Source organism: Podarcis cretensis (genome assembly GCF_951804945.1).
Source record: "Podarcis cretensis genome assembly, chromosome: 11".
Lineage (NCBI taxonomy): Eukaryota > Metazoa > Chordata > Lepidosauria > Squamata > Lacertidae > Podarcis > Podarcis cretensis.
In genome coordinates this window covers 27802940-27824964 of record NC_137180.1, presented here as the reverse complement: position 1 = coordinate 27824964, position 22025 = coordinate 27802940, and the positions used below count along the sequence as shown (strand labels likewise).

Genomic DNA, 22025 nt, shown 5'->3' with positions numbered 1-22025 from the left:
TCTTACCGGCCCAGTGGTTTTTCCTACTTTCTTCAGTTTAAGCTTGAATTTTGCTATAAGAAGCTGATGATCTGAGCCACAGTCCGCTCCAGGTCTTGTTTTTGCTGACTGTATAGAGCTTCTCCATCTTTGGCTGCAGAGAATATAATCAATCTGATTTCGATGCTGCCCATCTGGTGATGTCCATGTGTAGAGTCGTCTCTTGTGTTGTTGGAAAAGAGTGTTTGTGATGACCAGCTTGTTCTCTTGGCAGAACTCTATTAGCCTTTGCCCTGCTTTGTTTTGAACTCCGAGGCCAAACTTGCCAGTTGTTCCTTTTATCTCTTGACTCCCTACTGTAGCATTCCAATCCCCTATAATGAGAAGAACATCCTTCTTTGGTGTCACTTCTATAAGGTGTTGTAAGTCTTCATAGAATTGGTCAATTTCAGTTTCTTCAGCACCAGTAGTTGGTGCATAAACTTGGATTACTGTGATGTTAAAAGGTCTGCCTTGGATTCGTATCGAGATCATTCTATCATTTTTGAGATTGCATCCCAGTACAGCTTTTGCCACTCTTTTGTTGACTATGAGGGCCACTCCATTGGGACCCCTGACAATTAAGTCCAGTCGCGAACGACTCGGGTTGCAACTCTCATCTCACTTTACAGGCCGAGGGAGCCAGCGTTTGTCCGCTTCCTCAGGCAGTTTTTTCCAGGTCATGTGGCCAGCATGACTAAGCCACTTCTGGCGAACCAGAGCAGCGCACAGAAACGCTGTTTACCTTCCTGCCGGAGCAGTACCTATTTATCTACTTGCACTTTGACGTGCTTTCAGACTGCTAGGTTGGCAGGAGCTGGGACCGAGCAACGGGAGCTCACCCTGTCACGGGGATTTGAACTGCCAACCTTCTGATCGGCAAGCCTAGGCTGAGTGGTTTAGACCACAGCAGCACCCGCGTCCCTCTACTGTACAAAGGTAAAAGTGATAAGAACATAAGAATCTGCTGGATCAGGCCAAAGGTCCACCTGGTCCAGCTTCCTGTTCTTGCAGTGGCCAACTGTGGAAGCCTTGTAGGAAACAAGAACACTCTTCTAAAAACCATCCAAATTGGGGACCATCACAGCGATTTCCATAGTTTAACCACACTTCTGCCTCTGGCCCCATCGTCCACTGGCATATGGCTCCTGTAAGATTGCTTAGAAGGGAATGCTGCCCTTGAGCTGAGAAATGGTTAGCCAGTTGAGTCACAATCTGCGACTTCCCTAATACCTTAGGGCAGTTTGAGGATATTCTGTAGACCTGTTAATAATGGAGTTCTGCGCCTGATTGAAAAGTTAAATCCGTGAAAGACGATTATTTATTTTCTTGATCCTGGCCTTGCTGGAAAGCAGCAACTCGAAATGTGTGGTTTAATATATTTTTTAAAAGGTCCTTATCCCAAAGGTGGGATAGTCAGCCAAGAATACTAATACGTTTCAGATTATATTGCATTATGGTTTCTAAATTGAGAGAGAGATGTTTACATTGCCTTGCATAATGCATCCATATTTTTATTAAAGAAACTACCCTACTTAATACAGACTTCGGAAAACTTTGCTGCCTTTTAATAGGAGTTGTGTGGCCTGTAGAGACCAGCTGCAGAGCAATGCTGCACTCAGGGCAGCGGGAAGGCAGACAATTGCTTGGCACCTTTTCAAGGCTAAGTGGTCTGTGGCCAAAGCTCTGCTTCCCTTGTTTAGGCTTAATTCTCACCCTTGCATTTGTTGGTGCATACCAAGAGTGGGGAACATGTGCTCCTCCTTGAAGTTGCTGAACTCCCATCAGTCCTAGCAAGCATGGCCCAGTGGTTGATGGGAGTTGTAGTTCAGCCACATCTGGAGGGCTAAAGTTTCCCTTTAGCTCATGAATAGTAGTAGTAGTAGTAGTAGTAATATTTTTTAAATTATTTATACCCTGCCCATCCGGCTGGGTTTCCCCAGCCACTCTGGGCAGCTCCCAACAGATTAAAAACAGAATAAAACCTCACATATTAAAAACTTCCCTAAACAGGGCTGCCTTCAGATGTCTTCTAAAAGTCAAGTAGTTGTTTTATTTCCTTGACATCTGATGGGAGGGCATTCCACAGGGCGGGCACCGCCACTGAGAAGGCCCTCTGCCTGGTTGGTTCCCTGTAACCTCACTTCTCACAGTGAGGGAACTGCCAGAAGGCCCTCGGAGCTGGACCTCAGTTTCCAGGCTGAACAAGGGGGTGGAGACGCAGAAACCAAAAGAGAGCAGGTGACCTATTAGTGGTACCTCAGGTTACATACGCTTCAGGTTACAGACTCCGCTAACCCAGAAAAATTACCTCGGGTTAAGAACTTTGCTTCAGGATGAGAACAGAAATTGTGCTCCAGCGGCGTGGCAGCAGCAGGAGGCCCCATTAGCTAAAGTGGTGCTTCAGGTTAAGAACAGTTTCAGGTTAAGAACGGACCTCCGGAACGAATTAAGTACTTAACCTGAGGTACCACTGTATTGTCCTTTTCATGGTACATGCATCCCCCCACTTAATGGGACTGCGGTGCCAGGATGTTGAACGACTCTGTGTTTCCTCAACTTGGGTCTCCAGCTGTTTCTGGACCACAACTCCCACCATCCCTAGCTAGCAGGACCAGTGGTCAGGAGTGATGGGAATTGTAGTCCAAATGGAGAGCCAAGTTGGGGAAACACTGGACTAGATGATCCTCAGGGTCTCTTCCAATGCTATGATTCTACCCTTCTCCAACCTGGTACCCTCGTGATGTTGCTGGCCAAGCCTGCATCACCAATAGTCAGGAAGGATGGGAGTTGGGTTCCAGCAACACTTGGAGGGTCACAGTTTCACCATGCCAGCTCTATTAGGCTAATATTGGGAGCAACGGTGTTTTTGTTCTGTTTTTACCCACACCCCCCAAATTCTTATACCTGTAAATCAAGTTCCTTCCAAGGATAGAACTAGCTGATTGATAAAACAAAGCAAGCTACTTTCTGTGATTTCTCAGAGAGATGCTCCCTTTCATCATGGCTGGTGTCAATTTTATGGCACATGCAAAGCAAAGATGGCAGTGGGGGAGAGAGCTCTGTCTCTCATTAGAAGTGATTTGTCTTGCTAATCTCTCACTTCAGTGTGAGCAGACTTGCACTTATTTCATCCGGCCTGCCAAAATTAACTTTCCCTCGCTGAGCGGCACTAGCGTGGCTGCAGAGAAGGGCCCGAAGTCATGTTGCTTTTCATGTTTGGAGATGCTAGATCATTCCGCTTCCTGTTCTGGGGGAAAGCAGCTGTTTTCAGATTGCTCTTTTTCTCTCTTCAGCGAGAACTCCTCCTCGGCCGAGGAGTTGGCTACACAACAAATTACTCGGAGAGACAATCTCCAGCATATCCTCCCTCAGGGTTCTCAAACGGAGCTTTAACATGATTAATGCCAAAAGAGGGATTGTGAGTTGCTTCAGTGGAGTAGAAAGGGGCTGAATTCTTGCTCCAATCCAGACAACGCTCAAAGTCAACTGCTCTCTTCCCCCCACCCACCAAATTGGGGGGGGGGGAAATCCCCGCTGGTCTCAGCTGTGGCCCCCGGCTATGCATTTAACAGATTGCTTGGCTGCAGCTGGTCTGCAGATAGCCGTCGAAGTGATTAAACTGAAGGAAACCGTAGGAAAATTCCAGTCACCCAGCACCGGTGGGAACATGTGGTGCTGAAATAATGAGGGTGTGTGTTTTGGGGTGGAGAGGAGGGAGGGGGGGGCAATAACGGAGGGGAGGGCAATAACAGAGAACAGCCAGTCCTCAGGCTGAGTCCAGACTCCTCCAGCATGCCGAAGAAAAGGGCTCAGAAATAAGAAAGACTTCAATGGAAGGATCTGAAAATCGCTTTGTCCCTGTGAATGAGCATAGGCTGAAAAGTGGAAGGGCATTTTGTAACCTTCTGTTTCTGAGTTTGGAGGGTTTGCTTCTTCTCCTTCCCCAACTTTGGCTTCCTGGACTTTGGCCACACCCCAGTTCTGTTGCTTTCAGTGTGCCGAAATCAGGCCTGCAGGCCTGGTGTGGGACCCTCAGGCATGCTTTTCAGAGTGCTTTTCCTGGGGTTCCTATGGGCTGCATGTCTCTTCTCTCTTTCTCTCCAGGCAGCATATTTCAGTGCAACACGTTACTTGCCTTCCGCATTATTTCTCGGTCCCCCACCATCTGCTAAAGTTCTTAACTGTTGCATAGCTCTGTGAAAACTCAGGGTTCAGGCAACTTGTCTGTATAGGAATACCTGAAGGAGGCTTCCCCAAGCTTTAACGTTCAAACCAGTGCTTCACAAAGAACTAAGAGCGTCCCAATCCACTTCCCCAGGGATGCATTCATACTCGCAGGAGGGCATCGTAGAATTGTAGAGTTGGAATAATAATTAACAACAACAACAACAACAACAACTTATTTGTACCCCACCCATCTGCCTGGGTTTCCTCAGCCACTCTGGGCGGCTTCCAACAAAGATTAAAAATACATTAAAATGTCACACATTAAAAACTTCCCTGAACAGGGCTGCTTGAATGTCAGGTAGTTGTTTATCTCTTTGACATCTGATGGGAGGGCTTTCCACAGGGCGGGCGCAACTACCGAGAAGGCCCTCTGCCTGGTTCCCTGTAGCTTTGCTTTTCACAGTGAGGGAACCACCAGAAGGCCCTCAGCACTGGACCTCAGTGTCCAGGCTGAACGATGGGGGGTGGAGACGCTCCTTCAGGTATACTGGGCTGAGGCCATTTAGGGCTTTAAAGGTCAACACCCACACTTTGAATTGTGCTCAGAAATGTACTGGGAGCCAATGTAGGTCTTTCAAGACTGGTGTTATGTGGTCTCGGCCCCCGAGGGTCATTGCAGGAATCTCAGCTAAAGTAGTTAAAACAGAAGCCCCTCCAACCGCTGCTTAAAAACCTCCAAGGATGGAGATTGCCCACAACCTCCCAAGGGAGACCATTCCACCACTGAACAGCTTTTACAGTCAGAAAGTTCTTCATGGAACCATTCATAGGACTCAGGGGAGTGGGGGAGCCTGTCTCACAATCATTGCAGTGAATATTTCTTGGTTGCTTAGCATGGAACAGGTGGTTGCCCTCAGAAGAAAAAAAAACTTTGCTCAGTGTCCCCAAACTCTTTTGGCCACTCTGAAGGGGTGTTGTTTTTCCTACAGCAGACTGAAGGGGTGTTGTTTTTCCTACAGCAGACTCCTGGCCTGTAGCAAAGCCTGAGGAGTTTGTCTTCACTACAAGCACACTAATGCACATTTATTTCATGCCATCTTTACTGTGGTATAAAACCCTCTTTTTATCACTCTGTAAAAGTATCATTCAATAGTTCTGGAGTGTGAGCACACCCTTGGTCTGTTAACTGGCAGATCAGCCAGAACTTAACAATACAGAGAGTTGCTAATTCTTCTTTCCCTCATGAACTGCTCCCTCTTGGAGTACGAAGCCCAAGCGCTGGGAATGAACCTTTAGAAAGGTTGAATGTTAACCTGCTTGTGATTTCTAGAATTTAGGACAGCCTTCCTCAGCCTGGTATCTGCAGTCCAAAAAATCTGGAAGGCATCTGGGTGGGGGAAAGGATCATCTGAAAGTGTTTTTCAAACTTGGGTCTCCTGCTGTTGTGGGACTACAACTCCCATCCATCCCTGGCCAATGCTCTTGCTAGCTAGGGATGATGGGAGTTGTAGTCCAAAAACAGCTGGAGACCCAAGTTTGAGAAACGCTGGTTTGCACCGTGACATACAATTCAGATACACCATTTTGTGATGCTCCAAGACTACTTTAGGGCAAAGGTTGGTTTCTGTTTCATCAAATGTTGCATGCTGATAATTGAACTGTGCTAATGGTAGCATCCTAGTGGGTATTGAATTTGGTGCCCGGCAGTGAATGGAGTCTTTTTGAGTGGAATTTAAACAGCTGCACATAGCCGAGAGGTGTGTCGTGTCATTCCCTGCTCTAATTCTGCTCTTCTTGGCTTCCCTTCCCTTCTGCAGATCACCATCATCTTCAAATCTTACCAAGACTGCACAGATCAGAAAGTGTACCAGGCCGTGACCGACGATTTGCCTGCCGCCTTTGTCGACGGCACGACCAGCGGTGGCGACGGCGACACCAAGAGCTTGCACATCGTGGAGCGAGTGAGCGGCAAGTATGTGGAGATGCACGCCCGGTACATTGGGACCACGGTCTTTGTGCGCCAGCTGGGCCGCTACCTAACGCTTGCCATTCGCATGCCGGAAGAGCTCGCCATGGCTTATGAAGAGAGCCAAGACCTACAGCTCTGTGTGAACGGCTGCCCCTCCAGCGAGCGAATCGACGACAGCGGGCACCTCCCTTTGCCCGTGATGGGGCAGCTCCTCCCTCCGGGCGCTTCCAGCCAGACCCGGTCTGTGTACACCTTGGAGAGCGCCACGGCCAAATGCCACGAGAAGATGCTTCTGAAGGACATCTATTTTTACTCTTGCGTGTTCGATTTGCTGACCACCGGCGATGCCAACTTCACGGCAGCTGCCCACAGTGCCTTGCAAGACGTCGAGGCTCTGCACCCCAGGAAGGAGCGGTGGCACATCTTCCCCGACAACGGGGCGGCTGGCCAAGGGCAGCAGCTTTTGTGTCTTAGTCTTGGACTCGTGTGCTTGATGCTTGTTGTGTTTTTGTAGGGTTGTGTTGGGTTCCCTCATCCCCGAGAACAAAGGTTTAAAAATATATATTGTCATAATATATTGACTTAAAGATTATATATGTATATACCATGTATATGAAGGGATGCTTCCGCCTTTCCCACCCCCTCCTCCTGGGACGCCCAGCGGATTGTACATATTGTGTTAGTTTTTCTTTCCTCATGTACGTTGGATGTAATATTCTTTTTTTGATTGTAATAATTTTTTGCTTTGCAGTTGGTGAAATGTTTTATAATGTCCTTTCATCAGGACCCGATAGAAAGCACTTTATTTTTTATATATTGAATATTTATGTGTATCTAGGTAATATGTAAAGCATTTAGCCACGTGTACATATATCATACCCAGTGCTCCCTCTAAGTATTACCTAGCTGAACTCACTAGCTTCTGCGGTCCTTTCACCCTCCTCTCTCTGCTTCGCCTTTTGAGGCAAACCCAAGAAGTTGGCTGGAGGGGGGAAGATAGGTGCAGGTCTGGGATGAGCTAATTCTTCCTTTTGGACCCTGGGCCAGTAGCCAGCCTGTGTTCCATAAGAACAAAAAGGTCATTTGATATTGATCCTCACAATTGGAACTGCCCCTTGCTGCATCATTCCTGATGCAGATTATTCCCGCCCCCTTCTCCTGAGGACTGCTTTCTTGTGTGTGATGGGGAGGTGGGATTTTGTGCTCGGGTATTGACTCGCCAAGTGCAAAATGCATTTCTCGCCTCGGGTCATGAAGGGCACGAACGTAGAAAACGGTGTCTCTGTCTCCTTCCCAAACGTACGCGTGTGAAACCCAAAACTCGCCGAGGTTTTTGGGGCTTGGTCTCTTAATATATATCGGTTATATGGATATCTTCAAGTGGTTTGTATTAAGTGTGTTCCCTATGATAGTGGTAGGCCTCACTGGGTTAATCATGTCTGATTTCCCTCTCTCCTCCTTGCCCCCCCCCCTAAATGTAGGCACCCTCAGCCTACCTAAATAAGTTTTTTGTAACAACTACAAAAAAACCCCCAAAAGCTTTGGAGATAAACCTTTTAGAATTCTGACTTAGGTGTTTGTCTAAAAAAGGAGCAAACAAGGGAACCCCAGTTTGGTCTGAAAAGCTTGCTGTGCCAGCCTATATTTTACATTTGGAGCCTGAGCAGCCTAAGGCAACAGAAGCATTTGCTCAAAGGTTGCCTGGTCGTCATTCCCAGATCTAGTTTTTTGTTTGCAACTTGCTAAACTGCAGTAGCTTCTTCTGTTACAAAATTCAGACACCGAAAGAGAACATTGAGGCACCTTTAAAGATCTGACTGATTTTACCAGATTGGTGCTGCAAGCGGTAACCCATGAAGCCGCAGTCCACCTTAAACGTGTCTGGATTCTACCTCCCACCATTCCTGACATCGGCCATGCTGGCAGAAGCAGATGACATTGCAACAACAACTGGAGAACCGCAGCTTTTCTGTCTCGGGGTGCAGCTATGAAAGTGTACGTCGTGTTAAGCCTCTCGGCTAAGTTTTTGAGGTGCCCAAAGATCATTCCTTTAATACGGTGCAGGCAATCATATACACATTTCATGTTTAGAGGCTCAATTCCCACTCCTGTGTTTTGCTAGAGGACCCTGTGGCTTATTTCAGCTGCAGCTGGACCTACACCCAGCTCTTTTTCAAAAGACTCTCTGCCAACTGAGCCATGTTTTCCCTCCCCCCATGCTCTCTTGATCATCCTGGGGGTGAGGAAGCTAAGAGTACTCCCCCCCCTCTCCCTTTTTACCTAGGAAAGCCCACTGGGACACTTGGGGGAATCTTTGAGCTCTAGGTTGGCATCTAGGTGGGTAGCAAAACTCGCATAGCATCAAAGTGCCAACCTCATTCCAGATTTAGGGTAGCTGAAATTGCTAAGTAAAGGAAGGTACAGAGCTAGGGCTTAGCTGAAACTTCTTGAAATATTTTTTTCAAAAGAAACAAACTTCTGAACTCCTGACAATTTTTGCTTCTGGATAATTTTTGGCAAAAGAACCTGGTCCTAGATGAACATGAAGAATTTTGCCCAGGCCATTTTAACTGGAGTACCCAAAGGTGCAACCTGACAATGACCTGTGGCTCCATCCACCTGTTTCTTTGGCTTTTGGGGTCCTGGGCCACTTGTCTCAGGGCCAGATTTCCTCAATCTGAAACACGGATGGCAATGACAAAGGGATGAGAGTTGTAGTCAGCAACACTGGGAGGGAGCCATGTTGGGTTAGACTAGGGTATACAGGTGTGGATTGCCTTCTTGGGACGAGGCTAAATGCCATTTGTTCAGCAGAATGAGCTGTGAACCTACTAACGCCCTTGGAAAAGATGCTCCTTTTTAGATTTGCCTCAAATCTAAAACGTGGCCATAATTATATTGGCCTGCATTGCAGGACCAGTTCAGGAAGTACGAAGTACTGAAATTAAGCCAAACAAAAGCTTCATAATATTTGGTTCCCTTCATGGGAATCCTGATCAGTTTTGGGAGAAGAATATTTACATCCTTTTTTAATAATTGTGGAAAAAGTTGGAAATGTTTCGGAAAAGTTCCTAGGCGAGGTGAAACTGCTGGCCACTGTGTAAATGAATTGGGCTGGCGCTCGGGAATATAGTGCTGAATTTGCCGCTTAGTCCTCTTTTCCCCACTGCCAGAATGGTTTTAAAACGGAAATTTTGTGTAAAGCTGTCCCTTTTTTTGTTGGTTAGGGCAGCACAGAATTTGAAGCAAAACCTCCTTCCCCTCCCCCTGAATCTTGTCTGGAGAGAAGCATTGATGGTCTTAGAATAGTTGGATTTTCCCGTTTTTTTGTGTGCCAAGTGGAAAGGTATTTGTGGAAGAAGCCCGATAGACAAGCTTAGAGGTGTAACTGCTGTGTGAGCCCATCGTAAAGAGCAGCTGTGTGCTAGCTAATTTCCTGTGTTCCCAAGCCCCGCGAGTATCTATGTACACTAATATCTAAATCATAAAGTCCAGAGATAAGTAATATTTCAGAAATGTTAGAACCTGGAGTGTGTGGGGTTTTTTCTTCTCTTTTCTTTCTTGTTCCTGCTGTGGGATTTCTTGAGAAAATGTTATTTGCACATGTTGGCTCTTGAAGTCCATCACAGTCAAGAGAGCTTTGGTTAATGCCAAACATATGGATAGTTTGAAGCGAGCGAGTGGTGTCTGGGGACAGCTTGCGCTTAGAAGGAACACTAGTTTTCACAGACACTCCAAACGGCTGGCTGTCTCTCTCTCCCTGAAGGCTTCAAACTTATTTTTATGCTAGAAAGAAAGAAAGAAAGAAAGAAAGAAAGAAAGAAAGAAAGAAAACCCACAGTGTGCCCAGTCTTTGCAAAGCCCCTTTTAGATGTGGTTCATGGATATACAAATAAGTATACATTTGTGTAAAAACAAAGAAAAACAAAGTGACCATACAGTGTACAAATACTTTTAAATTATTATGATAGAATAAAGCCACATACCATGTTGTGGAATGTTTGTAATGTGGTTTTACTGACCCCTGGTGGACGCCAGCATGTGACGCGAGACGACGGGTAATGCTCATAAGCTCTGTGTGATGCGGCTGGGCTACAAGGGTTTTTTCTAGCGCCAGCTCCATTGTGCCAGGTCAACTTCCGCCCTCCTGCGTGTTAACAAGATGAAATGCAGCCTTATCCTGAGCCAAGGCATAGGGCAGTTTTGTTCCGCACTGTCTACATTGGCACAGGATCTCAATGGGTCTTGTGATCCCAGGGATTTGGACCTGTTTTTTGTTCAAGTGTTCTCTGCTGCTTCACTATGGCCTTTCCCAGTAAGGTAAAAGGTAAAGGACCCATGGAGGGTTAAGTCCAGTCAAAGGGGACTGTGGGGTTGCTGCACTCATCTCGCTTTCAGGCCAAGGGAGCTGCCGTTTATCCACAGACAGCTTTCCAGGTCATGTGGCCAGCATGACTAAAGCACTTCTCGCGCATCGGAACACCATGATGGAAACCAGAGTGCACGGAAATGCCATTTACCTTCCCACCACAGCGGTACCTATTTATCTACTTGCACTGGTGTGCTTTCAGACTGCTAGGTTGGCAGCAGCTGGGACAGAGCAATGGGAGCTCACTCCGTCACGGAGATTCGAACCACCAACCTTCCAAGAGGCTCAGTGGTTTAGACCACAGCACCACCCGCGTCCCTCTTTCCCAGTAGCAGCCAGCTTTCCAATGTGATTCACTGCTGAACATGTAGGAATCTCTGTTATATAGAATCAGGCCATTAGTCATTCTGGCTCAGTTTTGTTGACATTGCCTGGCAGTGACTGTTCAGGGTCTCACACAGGGATCTTTCCTCAGCCCTACCTGGAGAAGTGGAGAATTGAACAGATACTTCCCATGCAAAGGACCCCATCAGTGAGCTACATCCCCTTCCCTTTCATAGGATTACAATGTCTTATGCTATAAAGGCCAGCATACTAAAGTAAAAAAGTTACTGCAGGCATCTGTAAGAATTACAACTCATCCTCAGCAGTACATAAATTGCTTTTTTAAAAAATAATAATACCATAATTGTGTTTTATTTTTCATGGTTCCAAGTCATTCTTAAAAAAAAAAAACAAAAAACGACATGGAATCACTTTGTTGTGTTTTTTTGTTCCACCTTTAGAGACCTCCTTTCTCAGCAAAACTTTTTTTTGTTGCTATTATAAAGATGCTTGAAACAAGGCTGTTATCTTGCACGTAAAAAGGTAAAGGTAAAGGTACCCCTGCCCGTACGGGCCAGTCTTGACAGACTCTGGGGTTGTGCGCCCATCTCACTTAAGAGGCCAGGGGCCAGCGCTGTCCGGAGACACTTCCGGGTCACGTGGCCAGCGTGACATCGCTGCTCTGGCCAGAGCCAGAGCCAGAGCCGCACACGGAAACGCTGTTTACCTTCCCGCTGGTAAGCGGTCCCTATTTATCTACTTGCACCCGGAGGTGCTTTCGAACTGCTAGGTTGGCAGGCGCTGGGACCGAGCAGCGGGAGCGCACCCCGCCGCAGGGATTCGAACCGCCGACCTTTCGATCGGCAAGCCCTAGGCGCTGAGGCTTTAACCCACAGCGCCACCTGCGTCCCACCTATCTTGCACATACTATACTGCAAAGAATGGTTGAAATGAAAGGGCAGTGGCACCACACAACCTCTTTATGTGATTGTTCATTGACAATAACTCATTTGTTTGCACTAAGGACAAGATGAGCTTTACCTTTAGACTGCTTCAGCTAGGTCTACGGAAGGCCTCTACATGTGCAGAGAATTGCAGAGAGAACATGGTTCTTTTTGCCACAACTCATTGGGATCGGGACAAGAAAACCTGTGAGTCGGGCTTTCCCCATGCTCTCTCTGGACTGCTTGACCCGAGTAAGATTTAGCTCCCCGCCCCCCATTAGATGACAAGCAGATTGCTTGCTGGATTCCCACAGGCATCTGGTTGGCCACTGTGAGAATTAAGATGCTTGAACTAGATGGGGCATCGGCCTGATCCCAGCAGGCTCTTATGCTGTATCCCTGGACAACAGTAAACACGAATGTATGCTCAACGTAATGTACAGTGGTACCTCAGGTTACATACACTTCAGGTTACAGACTCCGCTAACCCAGAAATAGTACCTCAGGTTAAGAACTTTACCTCGGGATGAGAACAGAAATCGCACGGCAGCGGCGGCGGGAGGCCCCATTAGCTAAAGTGGTGCTTCAGGTTAAGAACGGACCTCCGGAACGAATTAAGTACTTAACCCGAGGTACCACTGTAACACGATTTTTGACACGTTCGGTTGAACGAAGTCTTGGATTAAACCAAGGGCTGCCTCACATCGGTCTTACAAGCGCACAAGCCTGCTCATGCCAGTTGCCTCTGCAGGGACTAGGTTCAGTCACTAATTCTGCAGTCATGGTGAAGCACCAGAAAATCCTGATAATGTGGCGAGCCCTTATATAGGGGCCCAATCCCCACTGCCTTATATATGAGGATTGCCTGGGTTCAAAAGCCCAGTGGCAACCAGTATTACTGCATCTCAGACAGACATAGGATTTGGGTTCCACAGCATTGTCTCTCACAACCGGAAAGAAGAGAACAATGCCGTTACTCACTTTTATCACCTTTGCCTCTAAAGCATTTGTAGCAATTCAGATCATTTCCCTAATGTCCATTTATAGTTCAATGTAATGCATGCTTTAACACATCTGCGACTCTTGTTTTTGACTGTTCAACAGCATTCCGCTCAGCAAGAACACTGGATCCCTTCACATTCTTACAGATCGCAAGATCTCCTGGGGAATCTCCAATTTCACTTTGCAATAATCACATAGCGCTACCATCCAAAGTTTGCATTGTAGCCAAATCATAACAATAAGCTTTTCAGCTCTGATTCCTAGAGCAACGTAAGAATTTAAAATCAACAAAACTATGAAAGCAAGTAGAAAAGGGGAGGGAGGTCTTTAAAGGTTTAGGCAAATAAAATGCTCTTCCCTAGGTGATTAAAAAAGTCGGCAGAAAGCATTTCAAAGTTGGAAAGCCACAGCTTAACTGCCATATCACTACTGCCACCTGCTGTTCTGCTTGTGACACTACAAGCAAGTTAGCCTGGGCTAGTTTCATCCATTCTCCCGAGATGGAGAATTCTTGGTAAAAAGGTAAAGGTAAAGGTAAAGGTACCCCTGCCCGTACGGGCCAGTCTTGACAGACTCTGGGGTTGTGCGCCCATCTCACTCAAGAGGCCAGGGGCCAGCGCTGTCCGGAGACACTTCTGGGTCACGTGGCCAGCGTGACAAAGCTGCATCTGGCGAGCCAGAGCCGCACACGGAAACGCCGTTTACCTTCCCGCTGACAAATCCTCCTGCAGCCAATTCCTTGTGTAGCTGCTCGGCTTCAGTGGACTCTCCGAACAACCTGTCCTCTCCATTCAAGGTGGACAAGTTGTATAGATAAAATTGACTTCAAAATTACACACCTCAGTCGGTTTTATGCTTTTCTTTGCAGCTTCTCTTTGTTCTTGGTTTCACTTGGATAAATCATTTTGATATCCCGGTCCCCCCCAGTCACTCATGTTGCTGAATCTGTGCTGAATTTACCAAAGTTCACCTGTTGCCAACACAATCATAGCTCATCAAACTGCAGGTCAGTGAAAAACAGCGGCTTGCAAGAACCTGTGAATCCAAAACGTAGGAATTGCGAGTCTGAATAAAGCAAAATTTGCCAATTACGTCTCAGCTAATGAGAAATATTTTCAGGTTTTAAGCACTCAAGAAATTCTATCCATCTCATCAGCTGTGGCTGAGGTGACTCCCTCACTAAATCAGCAGTTAAATTAAAATGCATGTACAGGAGTAGAAGCCAAACCCTCTTCAGTAGCTTGACAGAACATTCCGAATCCAGTTTGCTGCATACACACTCCATGTGCATTAAAACACAGGGGACAACTCAGGATGGTGTGTCATCTTATATTTGCTATATAGTTGGCACGGCACCTCTGCTAAATCCTTCATACAGCATTTCTCAAACTACGAGCTTCCAGTGTCGCTCTTACTCCCATTTCACGTGCATGAATTTGAAAGGGCCCGAGACTATTCAGTATATTCAGAATTCAGCAAGGATGTAAACACAAGCCGTCCAGGAAAAAAAAATTACTCCTCTGCCAGGACTTGCTCACTGTCTTCCAGGATTAGAAGCGGGGGACCCCTGCCCCCTTTGCTTGAGTCTCCATATTTATAGCAGAGTAGTGAAACATCTGGGTTGCAGTCTTCTCCTCGCTCCAGTACAGAAGTACCATGGATTAAATTAACATTGTTGATTCAACCAGTTAATTCTGGAACATGCCTGCTCCGTAATGGTAAGCATCTATGGTAACTACATATGTTTTTAAATATTAATTTAAGTAGTATGAATATAGTCAGTACTGTACCAACCAGTAAAATTGCTGTATCGAACCAGAGCATATTTATAAATTGGCACTGAGGGTAAAGTAAAAACATTAGCCAGGGTCCTCTGATTCAGGATACATTTCGAAGTTGCATTTTGGTACTGAACAAGTTGTCAATCTCAGTCCTTAGGGAACAGCAGAAATAGAAATCTAAAGTAACTATGCACTGCTTAGTCTTGCTAAAATGAATTATCTCCAACTAATTGAAATTGTGATGGCCAGTGTTTAAACACTGATGAAAATTTATTGAAATGACTATGCATGTGCAATCTTCATATCCATGCTCACTTAGTGAGACTTGTTTATGTTATAAAAACAATATCCAAGCATCACTCAAAGTTCTCACGCTACAACATCAAAGAAGCAGAATTTGTTTTTAAAAGGCTAACCAATAATTTAAATAAAATATCTTATTATATAGCTATGGTAAAGAGGTTACTTTTTCTCAGTTTTAGTCTGAACAATGACTCCGCATCAGATATTTTATTTTAGAAATTAATACTTTTTCACATTTGAGGAAGGTAGGCCAAGTCTGAACGGAAATGTCTGGGGGAGGGGGGAGGAGAAGCTCATTTAATTAATTTACAATAATTTACAGCCATTTTGTAAAAGGGCATTACAACTGATCAAACTGGGGAACATGTGGCTATTTTACAATTATAGGTACAGAATTTAAATATTCAAGCTTGTGATGAAAAAGCGGCAAGGTGGTCGCTGTGTACAATGTAAACAAGTAGCTTTGGAAAGTGAACAGAGTCCTTGAATCTTTATTTTTTTTAAAAAAAAAACAACAACCTCTTGATTCTTTCCTGAAATATGATCACAGGTCAACATGTAAATGCTCATCTAAAAACATAATTTAAATTGTGTTCAGAATAAAACCACTTCGATGAGGAGGAGTTCAGATTAAGATCCAGTCTGAGTGGGGCAGTGTTGAGGTCCCTGTAAAAAGTAAACATATTTTCTTTAAAAAAATGCGCTACAACATTTGTAGCACAGTGCAGCATTAAAACTTTAAATACAAAAATATTTTCTCTTCTGTTGGGATAATAGACCTAGCATACTGGAAAGTAGTAACAATACTGCTACTCATAGCACATAGGGTCCATGTCTTTCAAGTCATGTAAGGCAATTGCTGTGTTAGTTTATTGTGTATGGCAAAAAAAAAAAAAAAAAAGGTCCAGGAAATGTTAGTCTTTGCTATGTCTTCCGGCTACTCCACATATGTTCCGGTGTACTTTTGTGATCTGATGAATGTTCAAAAGGAGATCTGTGTCCTAAGGGAGATCTGGAGTCATAAGCTCTCTGATCTAATGGTGACCTAGGACCGCTGCTGGAAGCTCTGTGGTCCATTTGCCAGTCCGAGTGATACCTATAGTCCCTCGAAGATTTATGATGGCTGTAGTCTGAACTGGATCGATGGTCTAAGTGTATCCGATGATCGGAGTGTGACCGACTGTCTTTTAAGCTTCCTTCCAGACTGGACCTGTGATCTCTGTTCCTATGGTCATCTAGCTTTCTGTGCTTTCCATCACTGTAGTATCTGAAACACAAAATAAATACTAACAGAACCTATCTTAAAGGAGTAGACTTTGTAGAAACGCAACAGGATTTTTTAAACACACACACACTCCTTCTTCGAAGAACAAAACAATAAAAGATTCCTGAAAACTAAGGGGAAAAACCAACCGATTCTAGCATCATGGTGTGCTCTGAGAGGTGGACAGGACAGCACAGCGCAGCATTGCATCACTTTTCTCTCTCAGCAATGCAACTGAACCAAACTACAGGTGACATTAAACTTTCCCCTGCATGGACCACTTGAAAACTGCTATGGGAGCCGATGGACCTTTTAATGTTATATCTGCCTGTTGCTGAAATTGTAATGTGCTATGTATGACTTTTATGCATATTTTTACAGACATGCCACAGATCACCTGAACTAAAGCTTGCGGACCAGTTTGGGGGCCCTTGCATGAAACAGATCTTTGCATCTAACCTGCTGATCTTTAAAAATGCTAACTGCATCAGTTGTGGGGTTTGCACACCAACAAACTGCGGCCCTTTTGCACTCCTGGCCACCCCTTTCCCCAAATATAAAACCAAAAATAGCAGAGCGTTCAGACATGTATTATCATCATGCATGTTTTTGCCCTACACACAGCCAACAGTTTCTGAGCAAAAAGTCCTACTAATCATCTTGTTAGTGAGAAATATTGCACAAGAATTGTGAAGTAATTGGGAAAACGGGGTTCTGTGGATGGCTGTCACGAACTCACCTGCTATCCTGTTTATAGTGATCCCAATCTCTATGATCTTTTCCATTGCTGAAGCTGGAATAAGGCCTTTTCCTAGAGTCACTTTTCTTGTAGGTATCTCCATGAAGTCTGTCTTTGTGATGATCGTGATATTGTGATAAGTGTCTGTCAGAGGAATAACTGTCTCTGCTACTATCGTCATGATTCGTATTCTCTTTTAGGCGTTCCACATCTGCTTAAATGAAAGTACAGAGATTTGTTTAGCTGTAAATAGGCAACATAAATTACCAGCTGAATGTTTTCGAGATCAGCAAATGGGCTGAAAAAGTGAAGAACTAAATTAATGTATTTAAATAATCCATTTGACAACATTTAAACAGAAGGCTTTTACTTTTCCCACACATTCTAAGCCTGATTCAAAAGCACGGAAACTTGCAGCCCGATCCTTAACACCCTTAATTGTAAAGAAGTCTCACCAATTCCCAATGTTCTCATGGCTGGCTGTAATAAACTGAAATTCATAATGAGAACTACCAATTTGCATGCATTTTAATGATTTGAGTAAATTGCAGGCTAATCTCAAGACTTGTTGCTCAAACAAATAATTTATACATGTCACCTGAGATAGCAGTACATCGCTACACACTGATATGATGCTAGCTTCACTCACATAGGTAAAGGTAAAGGGACCCGACTCTGGGGTTGCAGCACTCATCTCGCTTTATTGGCCGAGGGGGCTGGCGTACAGCTTCTAGGTCATGGGGCCAGCATGACTAAGCAGCTTCTGATGAACCAGAGCAGCGCACGGAAACGCCGTTTACCTTCCCGCCAGAGCGGTACCTATTTACTTGCACTTTGACGTGCTTTCGAACTGCTAGGTTGGCAGGAGCAGGGACCAAGCAACGGGAGCTCACCCCATCACGGCAATTCGAACCGCCAACCTTCTGATTGGCAAGTCCTAGGCTCTGTGGTTTAACCCACAGCGCCACCCGCGTCCCTGCTTCACTCACATACACATATATACATGTTTAGGCAGCTCTCACAGCCCCCCAGGTTTGATTCAGAGAACACGCCTGTCTTTCAGGGACTACGCCTTTCCCCTCAGTCCTTCCCCCCTCCAGTCTCCAATTCTTTGGGTGCGGTGGCTTGGATGAGGAGTGGGGAAGTCAGTTTCTGGCAGCAACATTCATGCAATTTTCTCTACATCAAACCTACTATCTAGAATGGGAACTATTTGTTTATTGTATAAAATTTAGCATCCCAACACTGAGGTTCTTACCTGGATTTCTAATCAAATGTGTATTCACACTGCTGCTGATATTCTGGTCATTGTGCTGCTGGGGAAAAAAATAAGGAAAATTTTTATTACCAAATTAAACCAAAATATGTCTCATTTGCATGAAGTACTAATACCAATGTTAGAATAACACAGGTAAAAGCTTATTTATTCTGTATTACTTGGCAGTCTATTAATACCTGTGTTTCTTGGCGTTTTTTAATTGCATGTTTGTACAATTTGTGCAGCTTTCTGGCATCAAATTCTGTAAACTTGGAAACAAAAATCCACAGGTTTCTAGAATGGAAGAGAAAAAGTGGTTCAGTTTTCTAAAAAATCATTAGCAGGTCATATGTTCCTGGTTCTACAGTACATTATTTTACTTGTAGGCACTATCACTGTTGTTGCTTTTACTATTATGAAGTGAATTGCATCATATTAAAAAAAATTTTTTTAATAAATAACTGAAATAGTTACACATATATATATCTGCACAGCAAAGTATACCTCAAGCTAGTCAGAGATGTAACAGAATTGAGCCTCCATCTAGTGGTTAGTATACAGACTGCACTATGATATAGCAGCTATGTAGCTCTGTTGGTACACACAACTTTAAATTAAAATATAATTCAGCTGTCATCTTGCAAACTGTAAATGGGCTGAACAAATTTTTTTCAATCCATATTTACTACATTTCCCTCCATGTGGCCATAAAAAGTAGGCAATTAAAAAGAAAGTTCCTATGCATTAAAAAAGCTAGCTAGGCAGCAAACCATACTGTTTTTCCCGTACACCCATAAAAACTGAATAGCTGAACCTTATGTACAAATGGGGCATTTGTACACATAAGCGTTTTCAGAAGACTGTTTTTCTGGATCTCTTCTCTCCTGTAACTGCAGGAGTTTCAGATGTGTGAACCCATGCTGAACCTTCTCAATAGGTTTCATTGATTTGTAAATTAAAGATGCTATTAGGAATCTCCATGACAGGCTCTGACACTCCTTCTCCACCTCCACCATCGTAATTACAAAGGCTGCTTTTCACCTCATACAGAGAGAAGTGGCTGGTCCTGATCAAAGAAACGGCTGGCAAAAGGTTAAGCAGCCTCTCTCTCTCATGATATCACAACACATCCAAGTGCTTTTCCACAGGTTGGGAAATATATTTTTTGCAAAATAGAGGTTTTGCCCATAGGTGCCAACAGAGGCACTTAGAAGACAGATTTTTTCCTACCTCAGAGATTACTTACTTTCGCCACTGCTTTATTTGTTCAGGATTTGTGTATTCTTTTAGACACTCTGTAATATGATCTCCAATTTTGATAAGACACTGTCTAGTATGTTCCAGTTGTTCCCTTTCTGAAAGACCTTTCTCTGGTCTATCCAGCTGTTTCAGTGCTGCTTTGACAGGCCTCATTCTTTCTTTACACTGTAAAAATAAAGAAATATTCAGAGATCTGACATTCTATCGACATAACGTAACATTTAACTAGACATCTATAATATGAGGATTATGCCCACCACTCTTGCTTTTACTGTGTTTTCTAAGAAAATGCAATTTATCTCCAATTTAGCCTTCTGGTAGTGGCGCCCACCCTGTGGACCGCCCTCCCATCAGAGGTTAAGGAGATAAATATACAACTTTTAGAAAACATCAGAAGGCAGCCCTGTATAGGGAAAGTTTTTAATGTTTGATGTTTTATTATGCTTTTGTATTTGTTGGAAGCTGCCCAGAGTGGCTGGGGCAAACCAGATGGATGGGTGGGGTACAAATAAAATAATATTTAAATTTTATATGGAGCATCAAACTTAATAATCCATATGAACATATAAAGCATGGTTTAAAACTTTTTAAAGACAGTTTGCAGAGTACAAACTGGGTAGCCATCATCTTTCAAGAGCCATATTTAATCGACGACCTAATGAACACTTTTTCTGCTAACAGTGAATCACATGCCTCATGCCAATTAGTATGACCAAACGACAAAATATTCTGAAGAAGTCTTACAATACTGAATGTCTTCTGATCCAGTTCTTCAGATTCTTCAGATATAGGAACTGGCTCACTACTTGCTGTTATATGAACAGGAGTGTCTGCCGAAGGAGATTTCTTGCTTTTGTCTTTGCTTTCAGATTTGGACTCATTCATCTAGAAATTAAGAGATTCAAAATTTCTGAAGTGATGTGCTAAATATTCACTTCATTAAAAAAATCATATACTGCTTGATTGCAGAAAAACCAAAAACCACCACCGAAGCAGAGTGATGTACATTAAGGTAAGGCAGCATTTCACACATAACATATATAGACTGGGTACACAAGGATGTTACTAGAGAGCAAAATGAAGCATACAAGGCTTTCCCCTTCCTTTTGAGAGCTTAGTCACAATCCATGTGAAGGAGAGCAAGGAAGATCCACCTGGTTCTGACTTCTGCATCAGGCCTACCTCCCCTTCAGACCCCACCCCTGCGGGAGAGGAACTAGAAACACAGCATGCTTATTATGGGCACGAGGTGGTCTAATACGGCTCTGACTTAATTACCTTCTCTTCTTTTACTTCTTTCTCTCTCTGCATGTACTCTTTTGCTTTACTTTCCTTCTTCTCTTTTGCATCTTTCCCCCTTAATTCTTTTTTGTCCTCCTTTTCTTTTCTCTCCCTTTTCAGCTCCCTCTTGTTTTCCTTGGCCTCTCTTTTGTCATCAGCCTCCTTCTTCAGGACAATATCTGCATCAGATTTTTCTTCATTTTCTTTTTCTGCTTTTATCTTTTTGCATGGATGTTTTACTGCAGCCATTTCATCCTGGAACATACACGCATGTACATCAAAATGCTAATTTAAGAAGTTCAGATATAAATATTAGAATCATTTAGTACTTGGCCATTTCTTTTGGTGACATAGCCCTCCATTCAGTTCTATTGCCAAACTTTTGTTTGCCACAGCTGCTCCTTTTTCACCTACACATTCAATGGAGCAGAGGTAGATGGAAAAGAGAGCTTCACCAGACTGGTGCACCCACTTCAAATTTAAATTCAATGTTCAGTTTGTTCCACTTACTGTCGGTCTCTCATGGGAGCATCCCAGAGCTGGGTAAGAAGACAAGCAGAGCTTAGAAACTCTCTGCCTCATGTGGGAGGCAAGGCCCACTCGGCTCTAGAAAGGTGGGGTGGGGGTTCTGGGGTTGTTTTGGCTATGCACGGTTTTAGCTGTACGCTCAATCCCTGGAACCTAATTACCATGCAAGTTGCCTGTCATTTGCCCAATTAATTATACTCTGGCCATATTTCAGTTGCTATTGGTTCAAGTCAAGAGAGCTAGTTCACCAGAGGTGAAGTCATGAGATGCAATGTCATCTGAATTTGTTGTGGTCTGAGGAAAACTACTATTTTCTCCACTACAGTCCCCTGGCTGAAATATGGGGGCTATATGAGTGATAAAACTTCAAAATGGCCAATCGAACAAATAAATCTAACGCTTAAAAATCACTACTTTTTGCAAAAATTCAAACTTCTAGATATTCACCTTACTATCTTCCTCTTCTTCTTCCTCAGACTTATCTGAAGGTGGTGGTGATGTATCACTCTTTGTCTCCTCCTTAATTTTTGCTGCTTTTATGGTCTTACTCTTCTTAGTTCTCATTTTCCTTCTTTTTGAGCCTCCCTGAATATCAGAAAAGTGCCATGTTAGATATTTATTCAAGTTCAAGTAGGTGCACTTAAAAAGATAATACACAGAAAATAACTTACCACCCCAGATAGTCTTTGTGCTTCCTTCCTTGCAAGATCCTTACTGAGTAATTTTATGAGGTAGTCTGCACGGGTCTGCAACTGTTTGGCTTGGGGTTTCTTATCTGGATCATCTGGTAGAATCTGAAAGGGCAATTTAAGATG

The 22025-nt window shown here is 44.1% G+C and overlaps 2 protein-coding genes across 6 annotated transcripts in view; one reads left to right on the top strand and one right to left on the bottom strand.

The window, feature by feature from the left end:
• Positions 1-10155, top strand: part of RGMB (repulsive guidance molecule BMP co-receptor b) — a 50686-nt gene extending 40531 nt beyond the window's left edge. For all 4 annotated transcript variants that reach the window (XM_079995662.1, XM_079995664.1, XM_079995665.1 and 1 more), the window contains one exon: positions 6006-10155. In XM_079995662.1, coding sequence (XP_079851788.1) covers positions 6006-6671 — 666 coding nt within the window. In that variant the 3' untranslated portion in view covers positions 6672-10155. The remainder of the gene's footprint in view (positions 1-6005) is intronic.
• Positions 10156-15072: 4917 nt separating this feature from the next.
• CHD1 (chromodomain helicase DNA binding protein 1) overlaps positions 15073-22025 on the bottom strand; it is a 43630-nt gene continuing 36677 nt past the window's right edge. The window contains exons 29-37 of one of the 2 annotated variants that reach the window (XM_079995276.1): positions 21882-22004; positions 21658-21795; positions 20680-20937; positions 20146-20286; positions 19388-19566; positions 18339-18435; positions 18142-18196; positions 16884-17094; positions 15073-16147 (exon numbers count right to left, since the gene is read on the bottom strand). In XM_079995276.1, coding sequence (XP_079851402.1) covers positions 15805-16147; positions 16884-17094; positions 18142-18196; positions 18339-18435; positions 19388-19566; positions 20146-20286; positions 20680-20937; positions 21658-21795; positions 21882-22004 — 1545 coding nt within the window. In that variant the 3' untranslated portion in view covers positions 15073-15804. Of the gene's footprint in view, positions 16148-16883; positions 17095-18141; positions 18200-18338; positions 18436-19387; positions 19567-20145; positions 20287-20679; positions 20938-21657; positions 21796-21881; positions 22005-22025 lie in introns of both variants that reach the window. The other variant, XM_079995275.1, reaches the window with a different exon arrangement.